Source organism: Penicillium cosmopolitanum, assembly GCF_028827165.1.
Source record: "Penicillium cosmopolitanum strain IBT 29677 chromosome Unknown utg000007l:1.0-333516.0:1.0-333752.0, whole genome shotgun sequence".
Taxonomy (NCBI): domain Eukaryota; kingdom Fungi; phylum Ascomycota; class Eurotiomycetes; order Eurotiales; family Aspergillaceae; genus Penicillium; species Penicillium cosmopolitanum.
Window position 1 is genome coordinate 286,478 of NW_026622677.1, and position 25,017 is coordinate 311,494.

General features: G+C 47.1%; 5 protein-coding genes across 5 annotated transcripts; all 5 read right to left on the reverse strand.

Moving 5' to 3' along the window:
• Nucleotides 1-7,213: 7,213 nt before the first annotated feature.
• Nucleotides 7,214-8,521, reverse strand: N7509_006531 (uncharacterized protein; the record flags this gene model as incomplete). The annotated part of the gene is made up of 1 exon (XM_056631168.1): nt 7,214-8,521. The coding sequence occupies one exon, from the start codon at nt 8,519-8,521 to the stop codon at nt 7,214-7,216; it is 1,308 nt and encodes a 435-aa protein (XP_056488429.1).
• A 928-nt stretch (nt 8,522-9,449) lies between these two features.
• On the reverse strand, nt 9,450-9,904 carry N7509_006532 (uncharacterized protein; the record flags this gene model as incomplete). The annotated part of the gene is made up of 2 exons (XM_056631169.1): nt 9,450-9,540; nt 9,681-9,904. The coding sequence occupies 2 exons, from the start codon at nt 9,902-9,904 to the stop codon at nt 9,450-9,452; spliced, it is 315 nt and encodes a 104-aa protein (XP_056488430.1).
• Nucleotides 9,905-9,955: 51 nt separating this feature from the next.
• Nucleotides 9,956-10,417, reverse strand: N7509_006533 (uncharacterized protein; the record flags this gene model as incomplete). The annotated part of the gene is made up of 1 exon (XM_056631170.1): nt 9,956-10,417. The coding sequence occupies one exon, from the start codon at nt 10,415-10,417 to the stop codon at nt 9,956-9,958; it is 462 nt and encodes a 153-aa protein (XP_056488431.1).
• Nucleotides 10,418-12,683: 2,266 nt separating this feature from the next.
• On the reverse strand, nt 12,684-14,009 carry N7509_006534 (ankyrin repeat domain-containing protein; the record flags this gene model as incomplete). The annotated part of the gene is made up of 2 exons (XM_056631171.1): nt 12,684-13,949; nt 14,007-14,009. 2 exons carry the CDS (start codon nt 14,007-14,009, stop codon nt 12,684-12,686), a joined length of 1,269 nt encoding a protein of 422 aa, XP_056488432.1.
• A 1,369-nt stretch (nt 14,010-15,378) lies between these two features.
• On the reverse strand, nt 15,379-16,073 carry N7509_006535 (uncharacterized protein; the record flags this gene model as incomplete). Its single annotated transcript, XM_056631172.1, has 3 exons — nt 15,379-15,389; nt 15,541-15,952; nt 16,056-16,073. 3 exons carry the CDS (start codon nt 16,071-16,073, stop codon nt 15,379-15,381), a joined length of 441 nt encoding a protein of 146 aa, XP_056488433.1.
• Nucleotides 16,074-25,017: the final 8,944 nt, after the last annotated feature.

A 25,017-nucleotide genomic window follows, 5' to 3' on the forward strand; every position in this document is an offset into this window, starting at 1 on the left:
CTCCGAAGCTGAGTGTGGCCGCATAATTAGCAGGCTGCTTCATTTTTCATGAGGCATGGAATCTCGGTTTATCCTTACCTCTTTTCTATTTACACTAACCTCCAAAATGAATGAGGATAATTATAAGTATGGTGTCTTGCGTAATTTGAGCGCGCAATAAACTGAACCAGAATCCAATTGCAAATTAACAAGGGGCGTGCTTTTATAGTCCTGGCCCAAAAGACTTAAATAGGTTACGCTAGCTCCCACATTTCGTCTTCAAAAAGCACTGTGACTTTGAAGAAAAACATATCCTGCTTTTGTGGGATTGTTCTTCTCAACAACCAGACCGATATCATGGGAAGAGTTCTGAATCAGTTTACAAGATTTCGCAGAAATCATGGCACCAAAAAGTTCGAACTCAATCAAGTACCACTGTGCACGCCTCAGTCGTCTCTTGACAAGAAGATCTTTTACCCCAACTGGCAGCCTAGGCCAGAATGGAGACGTCAAAGAGGCCGTGACTTTGTTGGGAACCCTTGTTGGATTTTCACGAGCCCAGATGACCCAGACCTCCACCTTGACGAGATGCAACTGAAGCTCTACCGACACCTCTCCTTTCGTCCGGTATTCGAAAATTATAAGCTCGTTTACAAGCACACCTACGACCCTCCACTTGAATGCATCACCAGCCCAGCTGCTTTGGAAAACGCAAGACCTTATTGCGTCGGAGAATATCGGTAGTCACGCCATTCTCTGGAGCGAAGCCACCGTCAAACCTATCATAGCCTTTTATTTCTAAATGTAGCCCAGAAGTGGTCTACACACACATACAATTTATTAACACCAGGCGGTGCAGCTGAAAGGGCAAGTGGCACTAATAAATAAATACATACAGTATATGTTCGTAGCAAATGCCGTGTCTGCTCAGAGCCCATAAATACATGCTTTTCGTAGATGTCATCTCAGCTACCAATTTTGGGATGGTTCTTGTGGGTTAGTAATTTCTAGCTGGCTGGCTTGACAGTGCCTCTTCGAGTGTTCACATCCTATTTTCGGCAGTTGAAGCGCATCTTCCCATTATGGCGCGAGGAAATAGGTGCGGCTATTTGAGGGGAGTGCCTCATCTGTGTTGGTTGACATAGCTAGGCGGCGTCTAGTCGGCCCGTGGCGATTGCAAACAGTATTGAGGCTCGCACTGTTTCTAAGTTGGGCGTCAAATTTTGATCATCTGACGGCGATTTTGTGCCCAAGAAGAACTATATGTCGCTCCAGTGTGGGGTCCACTTCTGGTATCGAAAGAGGAAGTGCTGCACGGTCTCTCTTGTTTGTCTACATGCACATTAATCCGTCTCTGCGAAGTTGCTTCGGTGGAGAAACCATTGAACTTAGCCATTCCGTTCCGGAGTTGGGCCAGCGTGCTCGCTTCTTTACACATCATCTCTCTATCCCATAAACTTCTCGGGAAACCGTTGAAATCAGCTGCCTCTCCCGCCAAGTCTTCCATCAACCACGAGCTGGCTCTTTTGGTGCGCAGATATCAGCAAAATGGAATATCGGCCACCGGCTGTGGCTGCACAACAATATTGGTCCGGAAAAAGGTTGTGTAAGCTCACATGGTAGAGTTCATGGCCTTTGCATAAATATTTTCATGCGACGCATTCCACGGGTGAAGGATCTTACCGGTATACGAGGAAACAGTCTGTTTGATTCCACCTATCTTATTCAAGTGGCCAAAGCTTGATATTGAGAAATTTTTCAAACGCTTGATGGGGTCCGCAGTTTTTCTACCATTTGATCAGTGTCTCTGTACATCGCTTCCGCTGGCTGATCACATAGATTGGCAGTGTCAAATCTCGTGTATATCTGGCAGAAGATGAAGGCAGCCTACCTGTTAAACAGGACCTTGAGCCGGCTTAGTAATTAAATAGACCAGTCGAGTTTTACGAGTCCTTATCGCATGCGCAAGGTGGTATGCCTATTCAGCAAGATTTGCTGATGAGAAGATCTCCGCCAAGGTGTATTGATGCGGGGAGATTGGGCACAGGGTCAATTCATGCAAAAATCGTCATTTATCAACTAATTAACGAAAGTAGTTGAAATTCCCTCATCCAAGGCTACATAATGGTGTTAGAGTGGCAGACCGCCGATGAATTACGTTAACCAATACATGCGAATTTGCGCTTAATTCGATGTTGACGTGCGTGGTATCTCCTTTCCGCGCAGCAGAGCAACTTTCTATAGGTCTATAGGGTACAAAACGAACAAATTGTTATATCTCCCTTTGATTAACTTCATTTAGTTTAATCAATGGGGTTATTGTTAAGCTTGACTTTTTTGACAAAGTTTGCCCAAGTTTGAAATTCACGACCAAGCGTGTAGGAGTCCTGCCGCAGTTCACCATTAGGCGGCATTTGAGATGTGGCGAATCGATCAAAATTTCGATTATTGCTTCCGTAAGAGCCTCCTTTTTGATCATGAATTTTCCAGGCTTCATGACTGAAGTTGCCTGATCCTGGATTCTGATATATGGTAACCGCTAAATTCATGGTTAGAAAATCGGCTGGGGCGCACTTGGCTCCAAGATATGAGTCTTTCTCACCAAAATTATCGAAGCCAGACGAGCAACGGACACCACTGAGCTGAGCATTGTTTTTTCGATGCCGGTTTTCCAAAGCCAGTTTTCTCAGAGGCGAGGACTCGGATATCCGGAGTTTAGAATTTGCTTCGGTCAACTTGTGCCCCGATGGAGGGCGAAGAAAATGCGTTGTAGGCCGCGATTCTCCTGAAATTTTTTCTTCCGGATCCCCTCCCACATCCCCTGCACAAGAGTTACTGTATTCCACCTTATTAGTAGTCTGGTTTTTCTTTGACAGATCGTTTGATGTGCCCGAATTTATTGGATAAAATAAAGTTCCAATTTGCGGTCGCTGAGAATCGTGGAAACTCCGTTCGTGTAGGTCAGCTAAGTATTCAGTTGTGTTCGAAGCCTCTGTAGTCCTTCGTACTGCTTGCCGGGTGGTCCGGCAAGTCTCTGAGGCCGTCCTATTCCGCTTAGGTATCTGCTCACCAAAGGCGTCCTGAGATGAGAATGATATCACTGACCCAGTGAACTCCCTCGACGATTGCATGCTAGCATCGGTTTTATTTCTCGAAGACATCTTTGGCTGAGACTTAGGTGAAGGTATCGCGAGCTTGACAATCCGTGATTTTCTTCTTGTTCCACTGAGAAGCAAATGTTTGCCGTCACTTGAACAACGATTTGGCCTTTGGGCTAAGTTGCAACCGCTATCATGGGACTCGCCTTGAAAATTTGACTCGTCTCTTGATGCAGTTTGGAATCCTATTTCGCAATTAGGGTCTTATTCGCAGCCTTCAAAAGGTACAGGATTACCGTTTTCATCGCTGGTAGGTCTTCTTGTCCGCTCGGGGCGAATGTCGAGTCCCATCCTCTTTCGGCGGCCTCCTCGAACCATAGCAGAAATCTTCGATAACTGAAGAGAAGTCAAACAGATAGGCTGTTACCGAGCTTCATAGGGTAACCAAGTTGACTCATTTGGTGCCCAGAGCCCCACTGGTTATGCAACTTTCAGTTCAAGAGCATGCAAGTGAAATGCTCAGGGAGGGAGATGGAAGTGAAGTGCTCAGGGAGGGAGATGGAAGATTTATCAGACAACTGAAAATGTGAGGCTACAGGGGATCTGTACCTCGTTGATATTTGTCGAAGGGTTGGATCATAGTGGGTCCATGAGCAAAGAAAGGTGGCCGGCTTCGGTTGGACCAGGTGCTGGAAAGTACTGTAACGTGATCGCCTGGCGCATTAATAATCTTCCGAAGTTGAGCGCATTTATGGTATGCCTCGCAGGCACCAAGTTACAGGCTAAGGCTAGTTGCTGTCTTTTTACGCCCTTCGCATTCACTTTTCAAACAGTTGCTGTTTTTTCTGTGAAACAACACCAAGATTCCTGTCAGTATTTTAAGAAACCCTCATCCGTCCTTTTCGGGCGACTCAAGACTTATTTTTGACACAAACAAACATTTCCTCTTTTAATCAAGCTCCACCTCAAAAAGAACGGTATCTTGTTACCCGATTTTGTTTCTTTCCCCAGCGCTTTTCGAGGTCTCGAGACTGGGACTTCGAAACTTTGATCCATCATACATTTCTTGCTATGAATTTGTACTTCTAACGTACACTGCTATTCCTCCTACAAATCCTTTTGATTTTTGATTTTCAAACTATTTATATAAATTTTGATTCCTCCGAGATGGTCAGAGTAAAGTTGTTTTGAGAAAGAACTTCAGCCAAATTTGAAGCCGCTTGAACGATGTTCTTCAAATCGGCTACTGCGGTAGCTGCAATGATGGAGGCTTCCATTGTGGGAGCTCACCTAGTCATGGTCGACCCCGTCCCCTACAATTCAGACCCTTCAAATAATTCTCCTCTTGACGCATCTGGAAGCAACTTCCCCTGCAAGATCACGAGCGATTATTCTGTCATTGAGGAGAACCATATGGTAAAGGGTGAGAGCCAGTCCATGGTCTTCCACGGGGGTACTACTCACGGTGGTGGCTCTTGTCAAATCAGTATTACTTCGGACCGTGCCCCTAGCAAAGATACTACATGGAGCGTCATTAAGTCAATTGAGGGTGGGTGTATGGATGCGACCGAGAGTGAAGTCAGCATGGGGAACAGTCCAACGATGGTCACTCCTTTCTCACTCAACTACACCATCCCTGCCAGTGTTCAAGCGGGCGAATATACAATTGCCTGAACCTGGTTTAACCGTCTTGGTAATCACGAGATGTACATGAACTGTGCCCCCATAACCATCACCGAGAGTAGCTCTTCCTCGAAGGGATTTGGATCCGCTGAAATGGAGGAAACCTCCCTAGAAGACCTTCCTCCCCTATTCATTGCCAGCATCAATGGTTGCTTGACTAGGGAGCTGTACGATATTCGTTTTCCCAATCCAGGCAATACTATTGAGTATCTTGGACCTGACGAAAGGCTTATTGGACTTGACGACAACGTTTGCTTCACCGGTTCTGCTGCCTGGGGAACGGAAGGCTATAGTGCTACTGGGGACTCTGTCCTTTCGGCTAAAGTCTCCAGTTCGACCAAGTTTTCCGCCATAACTGCCGATGATAAACCTTCCACTACGGCTGGTAGTACTGCAGAGTCTCCAGCCAGCGGGTCACTTTCCGCGAATGTGGCGAACTACATCACCAAATGTGCGGGCTCTATCAAGAGCGCTCCAATAACCCTGGCCTCCGCCATTTCCGTGGTCAATTCTACTGTCGACAGTTCCAATAGCTCTATTTCCGCCTCCAGCTCCAGCTCCAGCTCCAGCTCTAGTACGCTCGCAGGGTCATGTTTTGAAGAAGGGATCTGGAACTGCATAGGAGGCACTTTTTGGCAGCGCTGTGCTGGAGGCATCTGGACATCTAAACAGCCAATGCCTGACGGCACTGAGTGTACTTCCGGCCTAAGCCAAAACTTTATCATCAAGACTGCGTCTTCCAAGTCCCAAAAAAACGATCATCTCAAGGATCATAGACACGGTGCCCGAAGGCACTTTTAGACACCCTATGGCTCAGATAATACAGATCTGGAGTGTGTTTACTAAAGTTCCTTTCATTCCTCTACTTTAAAGACGTCTGGTACTTCAGAATTTGGCGTTCCTGAAATGATGCCGTTAACGGGATGTATAAACTTGTTTAGACAGCTAGGTTATGCAACTTGATAATTTGCCTCATTGCTTACAGCCTTGATATATTCCATAATCTTCTTCTGCCGTTCAAGGGACTCATGGAATCAAGAAATTGATTGAGATTTTGACACTTTTGATGCTCTGTTTTACTCCCGTGACGGTCTCAAGGCGATAGATGAATACTATATTAACTACACCTCGCCTACCCCGAGGTCACCGTATGCTGGGATAAATCAACTCCCACTAATGATCGGTTAGTTAGACAGGAAACCCGCATTTTTTGTGCTTCGCATGATAAATTGGTACAGCCCGTGTATTGAAAATCAAGCATATGCATCTAAAGGGGTGGTTTCAATTTGCCTATCAGTGCATGTCTAACTCTGAATGAATCAGTTTTTATCTTGAATTGGTTTTGCTTGAGTTCATTCGCTCCGGATACATATTAGTACATATGCTTCTAGTAAGTGCTGGTACTTTGTTTTGTTTCCTCGCGCTACATATTGTATGCAAATTGCTCCTCCTTAGTTCCCCCAGAACAAAAATACTACTCATTCGCCATCGCTAAGCTCCCAATTCTTTGTTGCTGTCAGTTTTGTGGCCTACCTTGAGATCTCTGCTTTTTATTCGGCCAAAATGAATCCCCCTTAAATGTCCGAATCCTAAATTTGGCCCTTAGTGGGCGAGGGACTGTTCTGGTGGAACTCGGACAATTTTGTGATCCGCCTTAAGTTTCGTTTTCTGCAAAAGGGCGATTATCACTGTTGGAAAAGTACACGTCCAAGCTAATGCTGCGTCTATTTGGCACCATACAGAGTTTCTTCCAGTAGTTGTCATTTCAGGTGTCGATATCTTAGCAGGTCCTAGCCCGTGTCTAACGGGGCTATGCTACGGATGTGGGCCACTGGTGGCACCGATTGGTTGAAAATTACTTGGCAGGCATCACTCTATCCGTCGTGTGCATAATAGTACTGGAACACGATGCGCAATATGCAGGCTCCTGAGAGCTACGTTCAAGATTGATCAATTACTTCACTGAGGATCGTGCACATGAGGATTATACAGGAAACTAACTGACTCTTCCCTTGTAATAACAAGGGTCCATCTTCCCAGATTTACTTTGCTTTAGCTTCGTGAGAGTCTCGCACATCTGCTGATGATAAACTTGCTTTTCGGATGGGTAATTGATATCAACGAAAGCTTCCCAAGTGACTCTAGATTCAAGAAGTAGCGTGAGGCAGCAAAGTAAGAAAACTTCCTTTGTACAAAGATGACCTGCCCCGAATTCAATACCGGGCTTCACATTTAAGATTAAATTCTACTTCAAAAACTGGTTCCTGTTGAGGCAAGGTCATCCCCACTGAAACTTTAGCAGTCGTCGATACCAGCCCATGTTTCAGTTGCAAGAGCAATACTAGAGTCATTGAGGTACGACTATATCGGAACGATTTTCATGATACTATACTAAATTTCCTTACTAGTCTTGCTGTTTCAGAGGCTGATCGCAGAGTCAGAAGCCCATTTGATCAATCCAGCGGGAAAGGAGCAAGAGGGTGGCCCTTTGCGATTTGACCACTGCTTTCTAGATGCTTTTGGTGCCGCTTTTCTTGCTGGTCCCAAAGCTCTCGTATCCTTAGCATCGATAAGCGGCTGCCGCCCCAGAAACGGGGAAATTCCCATCTTGGAACCCAAGAGTAACCACCAATTAGATTTTCCTGATCATCGAGCTTCAGATTCTCCCAATAAACTTTCAACCACATGCATGGGTTGGTCTCGTAATCTTTACATGGATTGCGTGCTTCTGCAACCACCCCAACCACGTCCTTTACGTTCTCGGACGTATACCGCCACATCGGATTACCAGAGCTGTCTATATCTTCCAGGGCAGAGATTCGCTTGGTGCGATCCGAGATGCTAGCCAGAGAGTCGTTTTTATAATTCAACCGGTACTCGAATCGATACTTGGCTGCGTGATGCGGTCCACATTGGATGATCACGAACGTCGATCGGCGTAAGCTTCCCCACCCATCTACTAGATCATTGTTAGTGGTGGCTCGGTTGGATGCCGACTCTGATGCGCTATGGCTGACTGGACATAGGCTGACTAGAGACCCATTGTCAGGAGTAGCATTATCGGTGCGACCTTCTAAATGGTTGCTACGTTGGCGAGATGAGCCCGCCGCACCAAGCTCTTTTCCCATCGAAGACGGATCGGCAGAATGATTCTTCTCCGTGGCATCCCTTTCTAATTCGGAGTCGCTCATCCCCACAAGCCTCTCGCGGCCTATATCATCTGAAAGAAATGGCGAAGTCTGAAGATCTCCGGTAGCTTCAGGGCTACCTTGACGCCATGGGTCCTCACTGACTCTTTGGCCAGAATGACTACTATGACAAGAGTGCATGGCTGGGGTACTCGCAGTCTTTTCTTGATCTTCTGACTGGAGCTGGCCGTCGACTGTGTTAAACTGTGCATCGAACTTTTGGGGATCGCTTAGGTAGTAATCGCTCAGAACACTATGAAGCTCTCCAAGCATTTGATTTTCCGAAAACGAGAGCTTCCCTTTCTTCATCAATGCTCGGTACGTATCCATGCACGCTTCCGCATATTCTTCAATTCCTACATCGTCAACCTCTTCGATGTCTTGCTGCTGCTGATCACTGACGTAACTTATCCATGGCTGGGCTTCGCCGCTATCAGCGTTGTCGGGGGCTAATGAGCCTTCAGTTGCTGCCCGTTCCCCAAGTTGCAGGGCCGAGTATTCATCGATTAGGTGTTCGAAGCTGCCTTCTTTGCCGATATCACCACATGCACGTTTTTTTTCCGGAGTGAGCATTGTCGGCAAACAGAACAATGAAAGAGCAATGGGGTGAGGTGATCAGCATCTGGATAGACTCTCAATGCTATTTATATCAGCTCCGAACGACCTAACGCAGATACCAGAAATAGCACTATTGTGCTCTATTTTCAATTAATAGCTACATCGTTTGCACTGTATTGCAATCAAAAGCTGTTCGGTGAAGTTAATTCATAAGTTTGTCAATCAGAAAAGCAGATCCGCAAGCACTTGCTTGAACGTACAAACCCTGGCCTCAATGTACGACGGAACCAAATGCAGCATGTGAATCACCTTCAACTTTGATCAGCCAAAAAATGTCAGTAATGATTAGTGATTAGAAGAAGATCAGATGGCCTCATTTATGCCGCCTCTCGTAAAATGAGGGGGGGCACGTTGAGACGTGATAGCCATTACACAGGCGCTGTCTAAGGACTGCTAACTCGTAAAAATTCTTAATTCCTTATCAGCGGAGCAATAGTTCCCAAGCGTCCTTCATCATTTCGATTTAAGCCATGTTGGACGCTTCTCATCTCTCATAGCTACTCTTCGGTATTGACTGACGTCAAAGCCTTGCACTTAGCTTAAGATCAAAGTAACCGTTCTCGTCGCACTAGCGTGCTATTTTTTATGCTTAAGTCTTCAGACAGCAAATGAGTGTGGCTGCTCCGTCTTTTTGGGTCGGCGAGCTTTAGTCTGAATCGAGAATAGTCGAGTCCTCATCTTTAGTTATTGTACAAAATCAAGATATCAATTCCCGAGGCGCTCATGGGATTATCCTTGTATTTAAAAGATCCAATGCTGTATTTAAAGACTGAATTCTGAGTGAGACCACTGGCCTATAGATCTAAAACCAGACGCAACAAGAAAAAAGGTAAAGGATAGCATGAAATACTGCTAACGTCCCTACACTTGAAGTCGCCTCCTACTACAAGCACATTGGGCCGTGCTGAGAGAGATCAGCGCAGAAGTTGTGGTGGCAAAAGCTGAAGTATACGGTGAATGAAGCGAGCTTGCTTCTGGGTGAGATGAAAAAGGGAATACATGAGGCAGGGAAACTAATCGAGAAGGTGTGGTAGTTGACGTCCCGTCGCACGCACTGGCGCTCTTACCCTCCCAATGTGCAGCAGATAACATGCCAATAATATTGGGAGCGCACCGGCTAGGACCATTGGTCCAGCCCAAAAGGCGATTGGCAATGTCCGAGGCGTAGCAGTGAGTGGCAATCCCCTGACCCAAGTTACCGCTAGAGGCAACAGTACCAGAATTGTACGCCCGGGCGGCCTTGTAAAATGAAGCCACGTCTGTCGAACCGCCCTCCTGAGCTATCAATGCCTTCAGGCCGGGCCCGGCTGGGGTTCCCTCAACACCATCTAGGATCATTTGATGAATTTCGCTTTTGGGACAAGGGTTTTGAATGATTCCATCCTTATTTCATGAACCAGAGCCCTCGTGGCTTTGCATTAGTCCCGGATTGATTACACCGTTGTCAGTCGTCTGAACACGAACGCACCCTTGACTCTCTTGCATGACGATTGACAAAATGAAGCGGGCGTCGACGCCGCTCGACTTCGCCACTTGGTGAATGGCATCCTTGATGGAATCGGTCTCGTCTTGCGAGTTATTGGGGAGACTCCATTGGGAGCAGCTGACGGATATCACACCTTGATTATTCTCGAACATAGATTCAAAGGACCCAAGCCATTGGTCAATGCTGGGCCAGCCATTGGAAATCATACCATTACCACCCAATACCGCGGCATAAAGACCAGCGTTGCGCTCACGAAGGGGATTTTCGGCCTTGCCCACGAGACTAGATAGATTGGAAGAAGCATTAGACGCTTCAGCAATCAATTGGAGGCTTAGGATTGTCAGAAAGGAGGACCAAATCGCCATTTTGAGACCGAGAAAGCGGCTGGTTTGAAGAAAAGACTGAACTTGACAGAAAGAAGTCCTTTTGATGTGTAGTCCGACTGCTATGTACAGTAGTATTGGAACTTATCGAGAAAATCTAGAAAGGTTTGAGTAAAAATGTACCTCGAAGTGGGAGTGGAAAGCCTGTACTGAAGCTCAATCTGATTCCGCCACGTTGATTCAATATAGCGGAGAAAAAATGGCATCATCAGCGGCTAGATGTATAAAAAAAAGGCTCTGTGAGAAAAGATGCTTATTGTGTTGACCACTGAAAGACAGATCCCATTGATGCGCTTAGAAAGTAGCGCCAGGAATTTAGTAGCTCAAGAAACTTTTTATTGATGTCACGAATATTGCAGACGACTCACGCTTCAGAAAGAGCATATCAGTTGACAAAAGGTATCAAATCTCAATCCATATATGCCCCAAACCGTGATGCGTATTGAGCTAAGTCACTAGCTTGTTTAAATTGCTTTGAAATCCATGGAAAAAAGGTATGTGTGGTGCGGATACAGCGGTTTACTCAGTGCAGATTTAGAAGGTGCTCTGTATCACCACCTATGCGCGAGCGCTTTTTGGCTAGGAAATCATCAAGACTAAACAAACACAACATCCCCTCACCATCCCTCAAAAAGGAGCCCTCGCCAAAGCGTTCGCCTGAATATCCCAGGGACTTTTGCCCAATTCTACCAATCTTGGACCGAATTCCTTGAATAGTACTTCAATATCGAGACCCTCCTCATGAATCACTTTTTGGTACCTATCCTCTGTACCAAGGAGTGCGATTCTCCAAGTTCTTTTCCATCGTTCAATTGCGACTGTTGTTTCTCCACAACGCCCAGCATCAATAAGCTCCTGGGGCGGCAGAAACTTATTGATGCTGAGGATAAAAGAGGTTTGGGATAAGCAGGAAGAGCGTCACAAAATATACCTGGAAAGCGATGGTCAAGATAGAAAGACCTTCTCTTTCTCCTTTTCCACTAGAGTTGTCAGAAAGGCCTTGAGGTCACCGATCAGACTATGTGACTGGAAGCTGAACCGAGGATTTCAGCAGCAATGAAGTTTTTCAGATACGACTACGCCACAATGAATCTGATACTGCCCATGCGAGATTTGGTCTCGGCTAGCATAGTGTTTTCAATGCTGATAATTTTTATGTGGTAGCAACCGGACTTCCTACTCTAAACGTGATTGAGAAGCACTTATGTTTTCAAACGACCTTCAAAGACAGCGGTCGGGCTATATATTTGATTGTGCAGAGGAATTTGTTTAAATTTGTTTATAATTGAATAAAATTACTTTCATTGGATGAATCGAAGCATACTACCGAGCTCAGCAGAGATATCTTGAATATAGATTATGCACATGACTGACAATGGGCTTTGATCCAGAGGGAACATACCTGGGATCCTCTGAATGCAAGACGATACTTTGATACCTCGCGTGGCCTTATATCTTGAACCAGTCATGGCAATATTTGTATTGATTGCTTCTAAGAAAGAAAAGCTCGTTATGAGAGAAACGTGATACCCTGGAAATCCCTGTCAGGGATATACAAAAGGCATACACGCTGACGCAGAACGGGGACCCACATGGCGCATCTAGTTCCCTGAATGCGAGAAGGCATCCTTCTTTTTGCTTTCTCGCGCTACGTTTACTTATTCGAGAGTCGGCTAGAGCCTTCTGAATAGTAATTATTCTTTTGAAAGACACGATCTTCATCTAAAGATACGTGAGACCCTCAACAGCTTGCTGTGTTTTACCGAACTCCTAGGCATTGACCCCTTCTATGTTGTACGCAGAGAGCTTAAACATCTTCTAGAGAGGCTCCGTGTAATGACCGTCCATGTAATTATCTGGTGTTGGTGTGGTCCTTTATTCCGGAGGAATGAAAACGCTCTGGTCTGGTTTCCCAGGCTTTTGACTACTGGAGCCTTAGGATATCCCTTGCCGACGAAACCGTAAGTTTATATCAGGTAGCTGCTGCTCTCTGTTTTATCCTAGTGACAAACATCGATATAATTTGAAATCCCATCCATCCCTTTCTCTACTTTTACGCGCTTGATTTCGACACTTTCAAGAGGCCTGGAAAAGGGCTGGATGGGTGGAATGAAAGACAAGACGATCTTGATTAAATGGCTATATAGGTGATTTAAAGAGTGCTTGGTCATTGATGATTCCTACAGTACTGACTTTGTTGAGAAGCCCTGGTCAAAATTTGCTCAAGTTCCATTCATTGAGAGGCCTATCAACACTCAGTCCCTCTACCGGCCATCATTTGGATGATGTGGGAGTGATTCAATTGATGGGCGACGTCTAGCGCACTTTTAGCCTCCTTGTTCCTTCTCGTAAGCTCAATGCCTTTAAATCCGAGTAGCCTGTTCACAAGGGGAAGATTGCCATTGCGAACTGCGGCAATGAGATAAGTATCTCCCTTTTGGTTGTTCTGGCAATTAATGTCAAGTCGGCTGTCGTTCAAGAAAAGTGGAACTACCGACATTGAACGCGTTTGGATTGCCAACCACAGAGGATCGTCTTCCCTTTCGTCACTTGCGTTGAGCCGAATACCATCTGCCTTGAGCAGCATATCCACTACCTCATAGGCGCCTTGATAAGCAGCAGCTCCAAGAGGACTTTGTCTGCCATCTCCTTGGATATTTGGATTCACTCTGTGTAAATGTGTCGATGAAAGAATACAGGAAACCATCCGGACACTCGTGCGAAAACAGGCGATGTAGAGAGCTGTGGTTTGCCTTCGCGGATTGGTGCCACCCCTGAAATTGATATCCACTCTGCTGTCATTGAGAAAACGCTCGCTGATATCGTCCCGCCCGAGGTGTACAGACAGCCAGAAGGCAGAGTTGCCTTGGTGGTCCCTGCAATTTACATCAAGGCGTTCGCTGGATAGGAGCAAATTGACTGCACCTAGCTGATTGTAACAAGTAGCAACATGCAATGCCGTGTACCCATACCGATTTTTCGCGTAGAGATTGATGTTCCTGTGTTCTAGCAGTACGTTGATGACTTTGAGGTCACCGTAGCGCACTGCTTGTATCAATGGTGTTTCGTTGTCCACGTTAAGGATAATATTGACATCTGCACCCAGCTCCAGAAGAAGCTTCATGGTATTGGCGCTGTCAGGAGTATTGGCGTGGTTTGAAAAAAGTTCATCGAGACTCGGGCCGTTCTGAAGCATCTCAGATACGGGCACAGTCGGTCGAGAATGCAGTAACATCCTGGCTATGATTCTGTCGATGGCGTCACCCTGCATTAAAGCAACATGAATGGGCGCCACCCTTTCATAGTCCGCCACAGTAGGGTCTGCGCCACACCTAATAAGGAATTCGGCTTTCTGATAGTCCCGCGTCTTTACATAGTACCACAGCATTGTTCGACCCTGAGAATCCGATATATCGACATGTGCATTCATGCATTTCAATACATCCAAAAAGCTCTCGACATTCTCTTGAGAGAGGGCTTTCGAAAAGCGAGTACGTAATTTTATGATGCTGGACTGAGTGAAAAGTCAGTGCTGCAATCCCTTGATCCCATTCTATGTAATGTAACTTACCATTGAGAGGTTTTGTGAGGCTATCTGAGATGTGGAAGTAATCAGAGTCGAGTGAGAAGAGCGGTTGAGGATAAATGGTGAGAAAAGAGCAGGCCGCAGCTATATTTATACCACATCCCGTTGGCAAGGACTAACCTTACAAAATTTATATCGTCGTATGGAACCGCATTCAATTCCTGCGCCCTCAACGGGATACCGCTTGCGTTCTAGTACCGCTTGCGTTCTAGTACCAGCAACAAGCATTGAAGCTTCAAGGATCTCAATCCCAGATCCTAGGAGCAATCTGTTCCAATCCTGGGAAGGCCGTAAGTCCCCTCGGAGGCCCAAGCAGCTCTACCGCCCCTATTATTGCAAGATCAGGTTGTTTCAGTGACTAGGAAAATACGACCAAATTATTACGACAGCATGATTTGAGTCATGCCTAGTCGATACCTGTCACGGTGTTAGTAGCTTGTATGGGTGTTTACGCCCACTTTACATGCGAAAACAATATTATGGAATCTAAGCACGCGCTGAACCATTAACCAGAGTTAAAAAATGTGGTCAACTTCCTCTTTCGGAACTCGACACAATTGTCTGCCGTCATCCTCGTCTTGTCAATGCAATATCCACACCAATCTCCTGGGAACGAAGTGGATGCGAGAAAGGGAGTACTACAATAAGCAGATATGACTCAAATAGTGCCACGGATTACAATACACACACATACACGAGTCTTCAGTTAAATTATTGGCCGATATCAGGCAATGGTTCCCAGGAGCATGTGGGTCGTCCAAATCATAGCATCATTGGATGCTATTAATGCTAGATCAGGTTTGCCAATGAAAATGGGCCAACCGGGTCCATGCATGCCCCACTATATAGCCTTGGTAAACATGATTGGCGCTGGCCTGGCTGTGAACTTATTGAGTCCTGGGAATGACAGAGCTCGTTACCATACCATTGCACGTTATGGACGACACCCGGCCCAAAGCGAGGTCATGGGCGAAGAACATATAAATACATGCGCCTCGTCCTGATTTATCATGTTCTATACGTGGAAAATCAACCGAGCCATCTCTAAAACTGAGTGATCTTATCTTTGTCATCAAGATTCAAGCGTCGGTGATTTTATTCGGAGATGTCAATCGAATTTACTTCGAATAACCACTACCTCCAGGTGGGAACCAATCGTGGCAACATCCATGTCTTTACCGAACCAAGATCAGCCAGTCATTCTGAAGACACTCTTCATATGGCTATGCTCCCAACCAGCAATGTCTATTCTTTTGAAGATATCGGTTACTTGGACAACTTTCCCCCAATCAGTTTCTTCTCCCTGGTCATATACCCTGATAGAATATTGTGTTTCTCAACGAGCACGTCCTTGATATTACTCAAGCCCTGGAGGTATAAGAAGGAAAACGAGAAGTTACATATTATATCAGGCAATGATAGTATTGAATAGTATCAAGGAACAATTCACATAGCCTCAATTGAACCTTGAAACTACCCTCACTCATGTGAGATATCCTTGTGTATTGACAGTAAATACTATTTCCATTGAATGCCTGAATATCGACACCGACGGCCTCAGCCTTTCTAACAATAGCCCTTGCCTTCTGCGCAACAGGCACATCAATCATCTTACCATCCAGAGTCCAAGCTCCGCGCCCCGCGGCAGCAGCTTTATCATCAGCAATCGCACACCGCACCGCCCACGTCGTCTCCTCCTCCTGTGGACCAAATGTATCGTTCGCAACACTCACCTGCGACGGGTGAATACACTGCTTGCCATTGAATCCAAGTCGGTGTCCATGAAGACACTCCTCCTGCAGCACAGCCGGCGGCGACCCATCTCTTTTCTCAGACTTGTATGTTGTGCAGACGAGATCGATTGTCGAGGGGAGGTTGGCTGCGCGTGCTGCAGTAGCGATTGCCGAGCGCGCGAAAAGGAATTCCAGGTACTACCTCATTTCAACTTCATTCTTAATAAATACAGTACTTTTTTTTAAACCACCAGTTCTAGCCGGGGCCTCGTTAGAAACCCTTTTCGGCTGTTTGTCTTACTCCGATTGATTCTTCCATGAATATTATGGTATACTTTGGCCTAGTCTACTCAGAATTCTTGTGTTTTGAATATGCCCGCAAAGGCTACACCTAAATCGCAGTGGCCAGTGCGTAATGCCGTTCCTATCTCGGGTTCAAGGAGAGGAGACGTGGGTACGTTGTGGACATAATTGTATCAGCCCTATCCAATTATGGTAGGTGTTATGGTAGGCTCAGGCTCCCAGGAGCTCACAGCCAAATTTATGCCAATTATTTCTACGGGGGCTTTGTGGCAGACGTGGATCATTCATAGCACCGATTGGCTCATTCTTCCTCCGATCTATTATCAGTATCCAATGATCGCATCAATATAAACGACCCACAGGCTCCTGGGAGCCATGGCCAAATATCCACCAATCATTTCATAGTCGACTTGCACGCATGTGAGCCATTGATGGCACTAATTGGCTTATATTTCCTTGTTGTAGTACCCACTTTCCCCCATGCGCTTCGTTCCCAGGAGATTGATGTGGATAATGCCTTTGCAAAGACGGGGCTGATCGCAGAGGTTTGTTCTACGAAAACGTAATCGACCTAATATCTGACCCACTATACAAGGGACTCTGTTGTAATGGGGTTGTGTGAATCAGTCCCGCGCTGTACTATAGCTTGCATCTGCTTGGTATTGTGTAGGTGTGCTTCCTTTTCTCCGATATACGAGGTAGGCAGTGAATAACCCTGCAGTTTGGCTGGTAGAGATCCAGGGCCGCAATATGGCATGGTATTTGCCTGTCTTTGATGAGGTATTCATTGGGTAGGGTGTCGTGCTCATATTGGTGGGTGAAATGAAATGGTGTGATATGTCGCCGCCTCACCTGTTGCAATAATGTACGAGCCCATGGTGGTAAATGTTGAAACGGGTCATCGATGCTTTTCTGCGGCATGCTCACCACTGTTTAAACGGTGCCAACAGTGATAAAAGGAATTGCATATATCGAGTCGCCAGGAAAAATGCGATGTCTTCGAAATGTTGTGTTCAAATGGTGTGTCAGATAAATAACCATGTGTTTAACTGGCTGCAATTTAAGAGTAGTTTGTGTTTAAGCCCTCACAATTGATGATGATGATCTCATTCACGCAGACTGAATGCCTGGCCGAAATGCTATAAATACCAGACTCGTCACCAGCAGAACCGCCGTTCGCAAGCATTCCTTTGTGATTTGGATCAAAGAAAGTCGATCATGATTCGTCTCCGCGGCTACTCTTTGGTATGGATTGACCTCCAAATCATACAATGAAATAAACTGACCTTTTTTATCGCAATGGCCTGGCCTTTCTCAATAACGAAGTCTTCAGACAGCAAGTGAGTGTCATTTCCCAGTCATTTAGAGCGTTGCTAAATCGGAAGACGCTCGATATCAGCCCCGTTTCCGCTACTCCTCAAATAACCCATTGAGCGAACATTTCTGGATCCCGAATAGCCCAAGCTGCGAGCACAGTGAGTTACAAGTTGCCTTCCTGAGCTACCTACTGATGATTGATGATAAATAGATGCCATCTTTTATACAGTCTCCTGCAACGGACAACATTATCCGAGAACGTGAGTTTCGAACTTTGCAGCAAATTTCAAAGCAGATGTCATGTGCTGACAACCCTCTATATAGGTTGGCAAACTTTCTATCGCGGGTCACTTGATGTCTTGTAAGTCATGCTATTGCTTTGCCCCTGCCCATTCCCAACAGTCAGTACTACTTTTCATCTCCGTACGAATGCTATCCGTTGGTGGCTCTTTGTTCTTCAGAAATTAACTGATTGTTCTTCTTCTTCATAGGACGCATGTCAATACTACGGCCGACCTGACAGAGATATATCCCCCTCCCTCGTCTTCAAACTAGACCAGCTTGAACAACTGATGGGCCAAGCCATCAGTTATACTACGCCTGCGGCTTTGTTGTTTCTGAAGTCGTGGTTAAAAGGCCAACTCGCCTGGCGCATCTGCTTAGTCATACGGTAAGTCTCCAAGGTGTTTTCGTCTCGTCGACATTACCCTTTCCGATTGAGGGCCATTTATCAGTTTATTAAGAACTTTTTCATATTCCGACAGCTTTTAATCTCTTGCCGACCTCCGATTCGGAGCCTCGTCGGCAGCCATAGCCCGGTTCCATGCTAGGCTGAGTGAGCCATCGCAGCAATCGACGACATCGAAGAGAAGTCCAGCATCGACGGCCACCGAAAAAGATCATGGTCTCTCCAGGTATAACATAATCCAGCAATGAATCGGGCTTTAGGCCACAGGCTGAGGGCCGGCTCTACCAAGCCCTGATTGCAGCTCAGCAACCGACAAGCCAGGTCGCGGCAGTGGATCTATCCCATGTCTCTCCCCATGAGAACAGACGCTTTCAGGTCAGCTACTACTTCATTCAACCCAAAACCCATGATCCTCTCCTTCAGTGGAACATTGTCCTGACAGGTCTGAAGATTTACCTCCCACACGAAAACCAAAGACGAAACAGCTATGCATTGGCAGAACTTGCCAACATTCATTTGCAGCGATACGGAGTGATCCTGGGCCCTCCAGATGTAATCGAACTGAGCCCGCTACATCTCTGGTTGGCTTTCGCTGATCCCAAACTACATCAACGGCAAGTCTGTACCACCCTTAGCCACCAGAAGACTTGCTGATATGGAGAAGTAGTGAAACGTAGCACTGCTTCGGCTGTTCCTACAAGTCCGATCGAGATAGTGTATTGCGGCTAGTATTGGGATTCTCTCTAGGCCACGAGCACGGTCAGTGGCGGCCAGTTGCGAACACCCATCTTGCGCCAGTTGCTGACAATTGGTGCTAGATCGAGTATCACCAACGGCAATCTGTTTGTCTGTGGTCAATGCAGATGGTATTCAAAGCATCCCCGTGGCCTATATCTTGAATAAGGGAAAGAGTACGTTTTCAAGACTGGAGGTTGGGGATAACTGACCTTTTTGCCAAACCGCTGATATGAAGACAATTTTTCCCTCCCAAAGGTGGCTGCAAGCCAGTCGAATGCTCTCCCCATGATGTCATCCCGAACGGCACGAATTCACCAGCGGACGAGCGTCGTGAATTACGGTCGTGAATTACGGCCGTTCGATTGCCGCAGCGGATGCAATTGCTCAATTATTACTCGAAGGATGCCAGGTGGGTTTGAGATAACTGGTAGAAAAGTCGTACTTATTGACCTCGGACGTAGCTGACGTAGCTGTGATGTTCTGCCATTGTGGGTCTGTCACTTGTGCCCGACGCGAGACGCTGCGACGCGTCAGTGCACGGCCTTGTCGCCACCGCCGGGTGCTGCCTTAGGTCGGTATTCCAGAGAGCGTTTCATATCACGAGTCCCAAGAGAAAAAAGAAAAAACACGCGAGACGAACCGGAAACCAGCGGGTTGTATACACGATGCATGAGCGAGAATCGTCTTTCTGATGAATTGTCATCCAGATGCGCCCTGCGGGAATCGAACCCGGTTCGTTAAGGAAGCTAACGTGGCATATTCGACTAGACCACGCGAGCAGATGCGCTGGCGTCGCGAGGTTTGCCTCACTATATCCAGCAACTTCTTAGAATATCATAGCCACCATTAGTCTCGACCAGTACTCAGCTACATTACCCCTTCGAGCTCCACAGCAGTCTCTCATTTGGCCATATAATGGAATATGATATTCGAAAAGAGGGCCAGAACACCCCTGAATCGCTGACAGTCTGATGGTTTTTCCAATTCTACTGCTACCATGTACGTGCGCGGCTGAGGATATATATTGCGCAATATTGGATGACCATTTATCGACATTACCCAAGAGCTGTGTACAGAGAAATTCGAAAAACAGTTTCCCCTCTGGACACACACATGTTGTTTCTCGGGTTTTACCTGTTACTAAGCTAAACCGGAATAGGATATACCTTCGAGATGATAGCCAATCATTGCTAGGATAGTTTATGGCTAGATCATTCCATTGTAAAAATCGTTTTAATTACTTTCTGTGAGAGAAAGCCCGAGTCGCCGCAGGGGAACTTGTTTTCGAATATTAGTGTATCGCCAAAGAGTATGCGACGAAGCTCAAGCCACGTAGAAGAGCGACCCGAGTGAAATAATGATTCAGTCTATCGTCAATAGATGTACATAATGTACCCTTTAACATATTTTTGAAGTGGTCACCAATGTTGATTGCACCACGCGCCTCCAAGCCCATAGTCGAGTTTTTCTGAAAAGCTATCCGCAGATAATTACATTGCGATCTGGTGTAATGACAGATTCCAGTTAATGAACTGCATCATGTTTCACCGTCTATCATCTATTATGTACATCATTGGTGAGCCAACGAAGATCCAACTGTAAGGGCGATGGGTAGTCACCGTTGGCAGCCACCTCACCGCTCGGCAGTTACGCCGCGCCGCAAATCAACATGTTGACTCACTGGTTCCCATCGATCATGATCATTACCAATCCTCAACCGTCACTCATCTCCGGCCCTCATCTCCAGCCCTCGCCATCAACGCGTCCTCACCATCAATGTGTCCTCAACATCAACACGCCTTCATCAGCACGCCTTCATCAGCACGCCAACACTTCCCACTCAGTGTCGACAACCCGCATCTCACCACGTCGAGACAACCTTTGCTACCACTGGTAGCCAGCAAAGACAAGCATTCGCACAAATGGAGACTACTTTGGATTGCGTGCGTCGCCCAGATCGGCCACTAAGCTATCATACACTGAGATCCCCACTGGCCCGATGACTCAGTGCTCTACTTCGCACTACGTTGAAGAAAGGCCCATTGTCGAAAGACAGGGCGTGATTCAAGGCTCCAGAACAACTTGACGCGAACCAGTAACATGGCTATTGAAATCTACAAACAGGCTGAAAGGCAGGACACAAAGTATACTGGATGATTCTTGATTCTATTGATTTTGGAGCAGGTCTTGGCTTCTTCGAGGACTCCCCCGAATACTAGTCTCTGACACCACGAAGAGGTGCCTGCAATCGCCAGAGGATCAGGACGAGGACCGCGGCGCCACGGGTCGCCTAACAAGCACAAATTTGATAACGCAGGGCTCAAGGCTGCATGGAAGCTCAAGATTATACAATCACAGGGCTCAGGGCTGTGAGGGAGAACTTGGTGTCGCAGCGGTCTCCTGCGGAGGTTCTTTGTAACGCAGGCGTCCCTGCGGAGCACATGTTTACAACGCAGGGCTCATTGCTGCGAGGGAGCACATTTTTACAGTCACAGGGCTCATGGGCTGTGAGGGAGAACTTTTTGACGCAGCACTCTCCTGCGGAGAACTTGGTGACGCAGCGGTCTCCTGCGGAGAACTTGTTGACGCAGCGGTCTCCTGCGGAGGCTCTTGATGTCGCAGATGTCCCTGCGGAGCACATTTATACAACACAGGGCTCATTGGCTGTGAGGGAGCACACTTATACAACACAGGGCTCATTGGCTGTGAGGGAGCACACTTATACAACACAGGGCTCATTGGCTGTGAGGGAGCACACTTATACAACACAGGGCTCATTGGCTGTGAGGGAGCACACTTATACAACACAGGGCTCATTGGCTGTGAGGGAGCACATTTGTACAACACAGGGCTCATTGGCTGTGAGGGAGCACACTTATACAACACAGGGCTCATTGGCTGTGAGGGAGCGCACTCTTACAATCGCAGGGCTCATCACTGCGAGGGAGAACTTGTTGACACAGCACTCTCCTGCGAGGCACACTTGATCACACAGAGCCTGTCCTGCGAGGCAAACTTGTTGACGCGGAGCCCGCCCCGCGAGGCACATTTGATCACGCAGAGCCCGTCCTGCGAAGAACACTTGGTGACGCAGAGCTTATCCTGCGAAGAACACTTGATATCGCAGATCTTATCCTGCGAAGAACACTTGGTAACGCAGAGCTTATCCTGCGAAGAACACTTGATATCGCAGATCTTATCCTGCGAAGAACACTTGGTGACGCAGATCTTATCCTGCGAAGAACACTTGGTAACGCAGAGCTTATCCTGCGAAGAACACTTGATATCGCAGATCTTATCCTGCGAAGAACACTTGGTAACGCAGAGCTTATCCTGCGAAGAACGCCCGAGTGGCTTGGGAGTGTGAGGAGGAAAGTCCTGTTTTTCTCTTCGACGGGAAAAGAGCGTCTTTTATGCTATTCTGAGTAGGGGTTTCGGCAGCGACCACTTGCGTACATTTTGCCGAGTCCAGAGATTTTGACTTCAAATTCGCACTGGGCGACCCTAATTTCGTGGGTGTTGAGGCGGTTTATCAACGTTGAAATAAGAAATTTCAAGAGTTCGGGGCGGAGAGAGCGGGTGGAGTGGCACGCCCCACCTGGATCCTTCGCTCCCCTGGGTCTAGGCCTGACAAATAAAATGCCTCAACGTTGTTGACAAAGGTCAAACGACTTTCAACTTCGCTGTTAATTTCGAAAATGGGCTAGCTCTGGAAAATCGACTGCTCATAGCCTCGAACTTGTGTTTGTAGACTTTGCCATCGTAGCTGCCTCGATGCATGCTCCCAATTTTGGACGCATCTAGCCTTCCTCACTAAATTTATCTGATGTAGGCACTGAATGAACAGATTCTCAATTAAATCATCAGCTTAATTGACCCTTGCCAGAATGGTCCGAGCTGAGCCTGCCCAATGTGTACGGAGATGAATCTTTTCTAGCAGGACACATTGAAAGTGACAGCTTAGCGGCACCGGGTCGCTGGGCGCTGACTTGAAATTCCAACCGTGAAGCCAACTTTCTGCGAGCCGCAGATTGGGACGTCCACTTCGTGCCGAGAGCTTGTTAGTCAACGTTTGTCCCGTTGAAACTCCGTTGAAGTGTGGCCAAATGCTTATTGGGCCCCGCTTTGAATTTCACGATGTGAGGCCAGATATGGCTGGCCGGGGCTCAGGCCGATGGCCTCTTCCACTGCGGCCATTTGCTCGCCGGATCTATTTTCACATATATAGAGTGCCACCCGTCACGAATCATATAAGAGCCACTCCCGTCATAATTTTCGAACAGGTCTATTTGTCGGCAACACCCCGCTTGATTCGATACGCGACTATGGGAGCCATTCGAAAAATTCCACGCACCCGGCAGATGCCAGACTTCCGACGTCGATTGCAGCGCGCACTGTCCTTGTCATCCTCGGAGTCCGAATACAGCCCAAGCCCATCCCGATCTCTGTCTGGAGACACTACCGAGGAAGAGCCATCGATGTCCTCGAACAAGAACGACAAAGCTGTTCCGGAACTGGGCGATCCTCCCAGTACCCACGATCACGGGGTGCTTCCGAGTCCTCAATACGGCGGACACTTATCTCAGCCCAGAGATAGCAACGTGCTTACCCTCACATGCCTCGCAGAGTTAGTCCGAGTCACCCCTTACCGTGAAAGCAAAGTCTTCACTAACAGATGATACTTGAAGACTAGACGTGCGGGTGAAGTGAGTTTTACATTCCCTCCAAGCAATGCACAAAGGGCTAACCTAAGGCCAGATCCCTAGATTGTAAATTGACGGACCAAAATAAGTGTATCGAGGATCTCCGCAGGGACCTGGCAGACCTTCTCCACCGGCTGGAGGCTGTCGAGGCGGAAGCAGAGGAGCGGATCAAAAGTGATATGACTGATGCGCCAGTTGGGCCGGAGCAGAAGACGGAGCGGACCCGGCGGTCGCAGCGGGGATGAAATTCGACGGGCTCGGGGGCCTCTGAGGACATTATCTATGCATAGATTCATCAAGAATTCGTCATATGGGCTCTCTCACGCTGACTACACTCTTGCCTTTCTTACGATTAGCAGCTGTTGAATTTTTGGACTAGGACCACTCTGGTGCTTTCTCTACGTGGTATACACTACATCTGTCTTCTGCGAATACAGCAAAGGCTTTTCAAATGTACCTTTCATGAATTTACCTACCCACCAAGTCCGTCGATGTTACGTATTACACGGCGGTGAATCTTTGCTCAGTGGCCGAGTCTAAATACCAATTCATCCCTTCGGTGAGCCTTTCCGGTACGGCGCAACGGGACGTGAATGACGTAAGTATTAGAAGACGGTGGAATTTGAGGAGATATTTGACACAAATGCATGGCCCAGGCGAAAGGTATGGCATCTGGCTCTGAAAGCGAAACACATCCTACTGATGAGTAATTGGTTTATGAGTAGAAGTGACGCGAATTTGAGAAACGCCAAAACCTGAACCGAGATAGCGGCTTTCACCCTGCTGGACCTCTCGAGCTTGATCGCTAGCTTTGCCTGAACCAACCACGACCTCTCTCTCATCTGTTGTAGCATGTAATCAACGCGATCGCAAGACGGATCGATAGAAGTGTCAAGCTCTATCTCGAAGTTCCTCCCATCTATCGACGCATGAATCCAAATGAACCCCATCGAATACTCAAAGCAGGCTGGGTCTGCATTCCCCGAGGTCACAAGCGTGTTGAAAAGAGGTCCTATCGTGGTTGATGGAAGGCCAGCGCAAAGGTACGTCAAATCTTGACTACTTGCCGTCCGTTTTCCCTTACTGATCATCTCAATCTCATCGGTTGACCGTGGATCGAGAATGACCGAATCTGAGATCCAGTACTCGGTTGACCAATTGTAGAAGAGTGAAAAACTTTTCCCGGCCAGCAAATTCTCAAAACGAAGCATACTTTCCCGGACTTTGGAAGGTCTTTTCCATTTGGGTAGCCCAAGGAGAATGATCTTCATATCTGTCAGGTTTTCTGTATGCAGAAATCCCACCTGATAATCCTCCGGCTTCAGATTTGTCAGGTAGGCCGGAGGCTTCACGACGACACTTCCATTCAGCATAGAAACGAATCTGTCTGCCCTGTCAGGTCTGTTGGAAGGGTGATCCTGTGGCATGATGGTGGATTGCAAGGTAGTGTTGATGCTCTGGCCACAGAGCTTGGACTGCTCCCATTTCCAGACAATCTCCTCGGTTTTCGAATA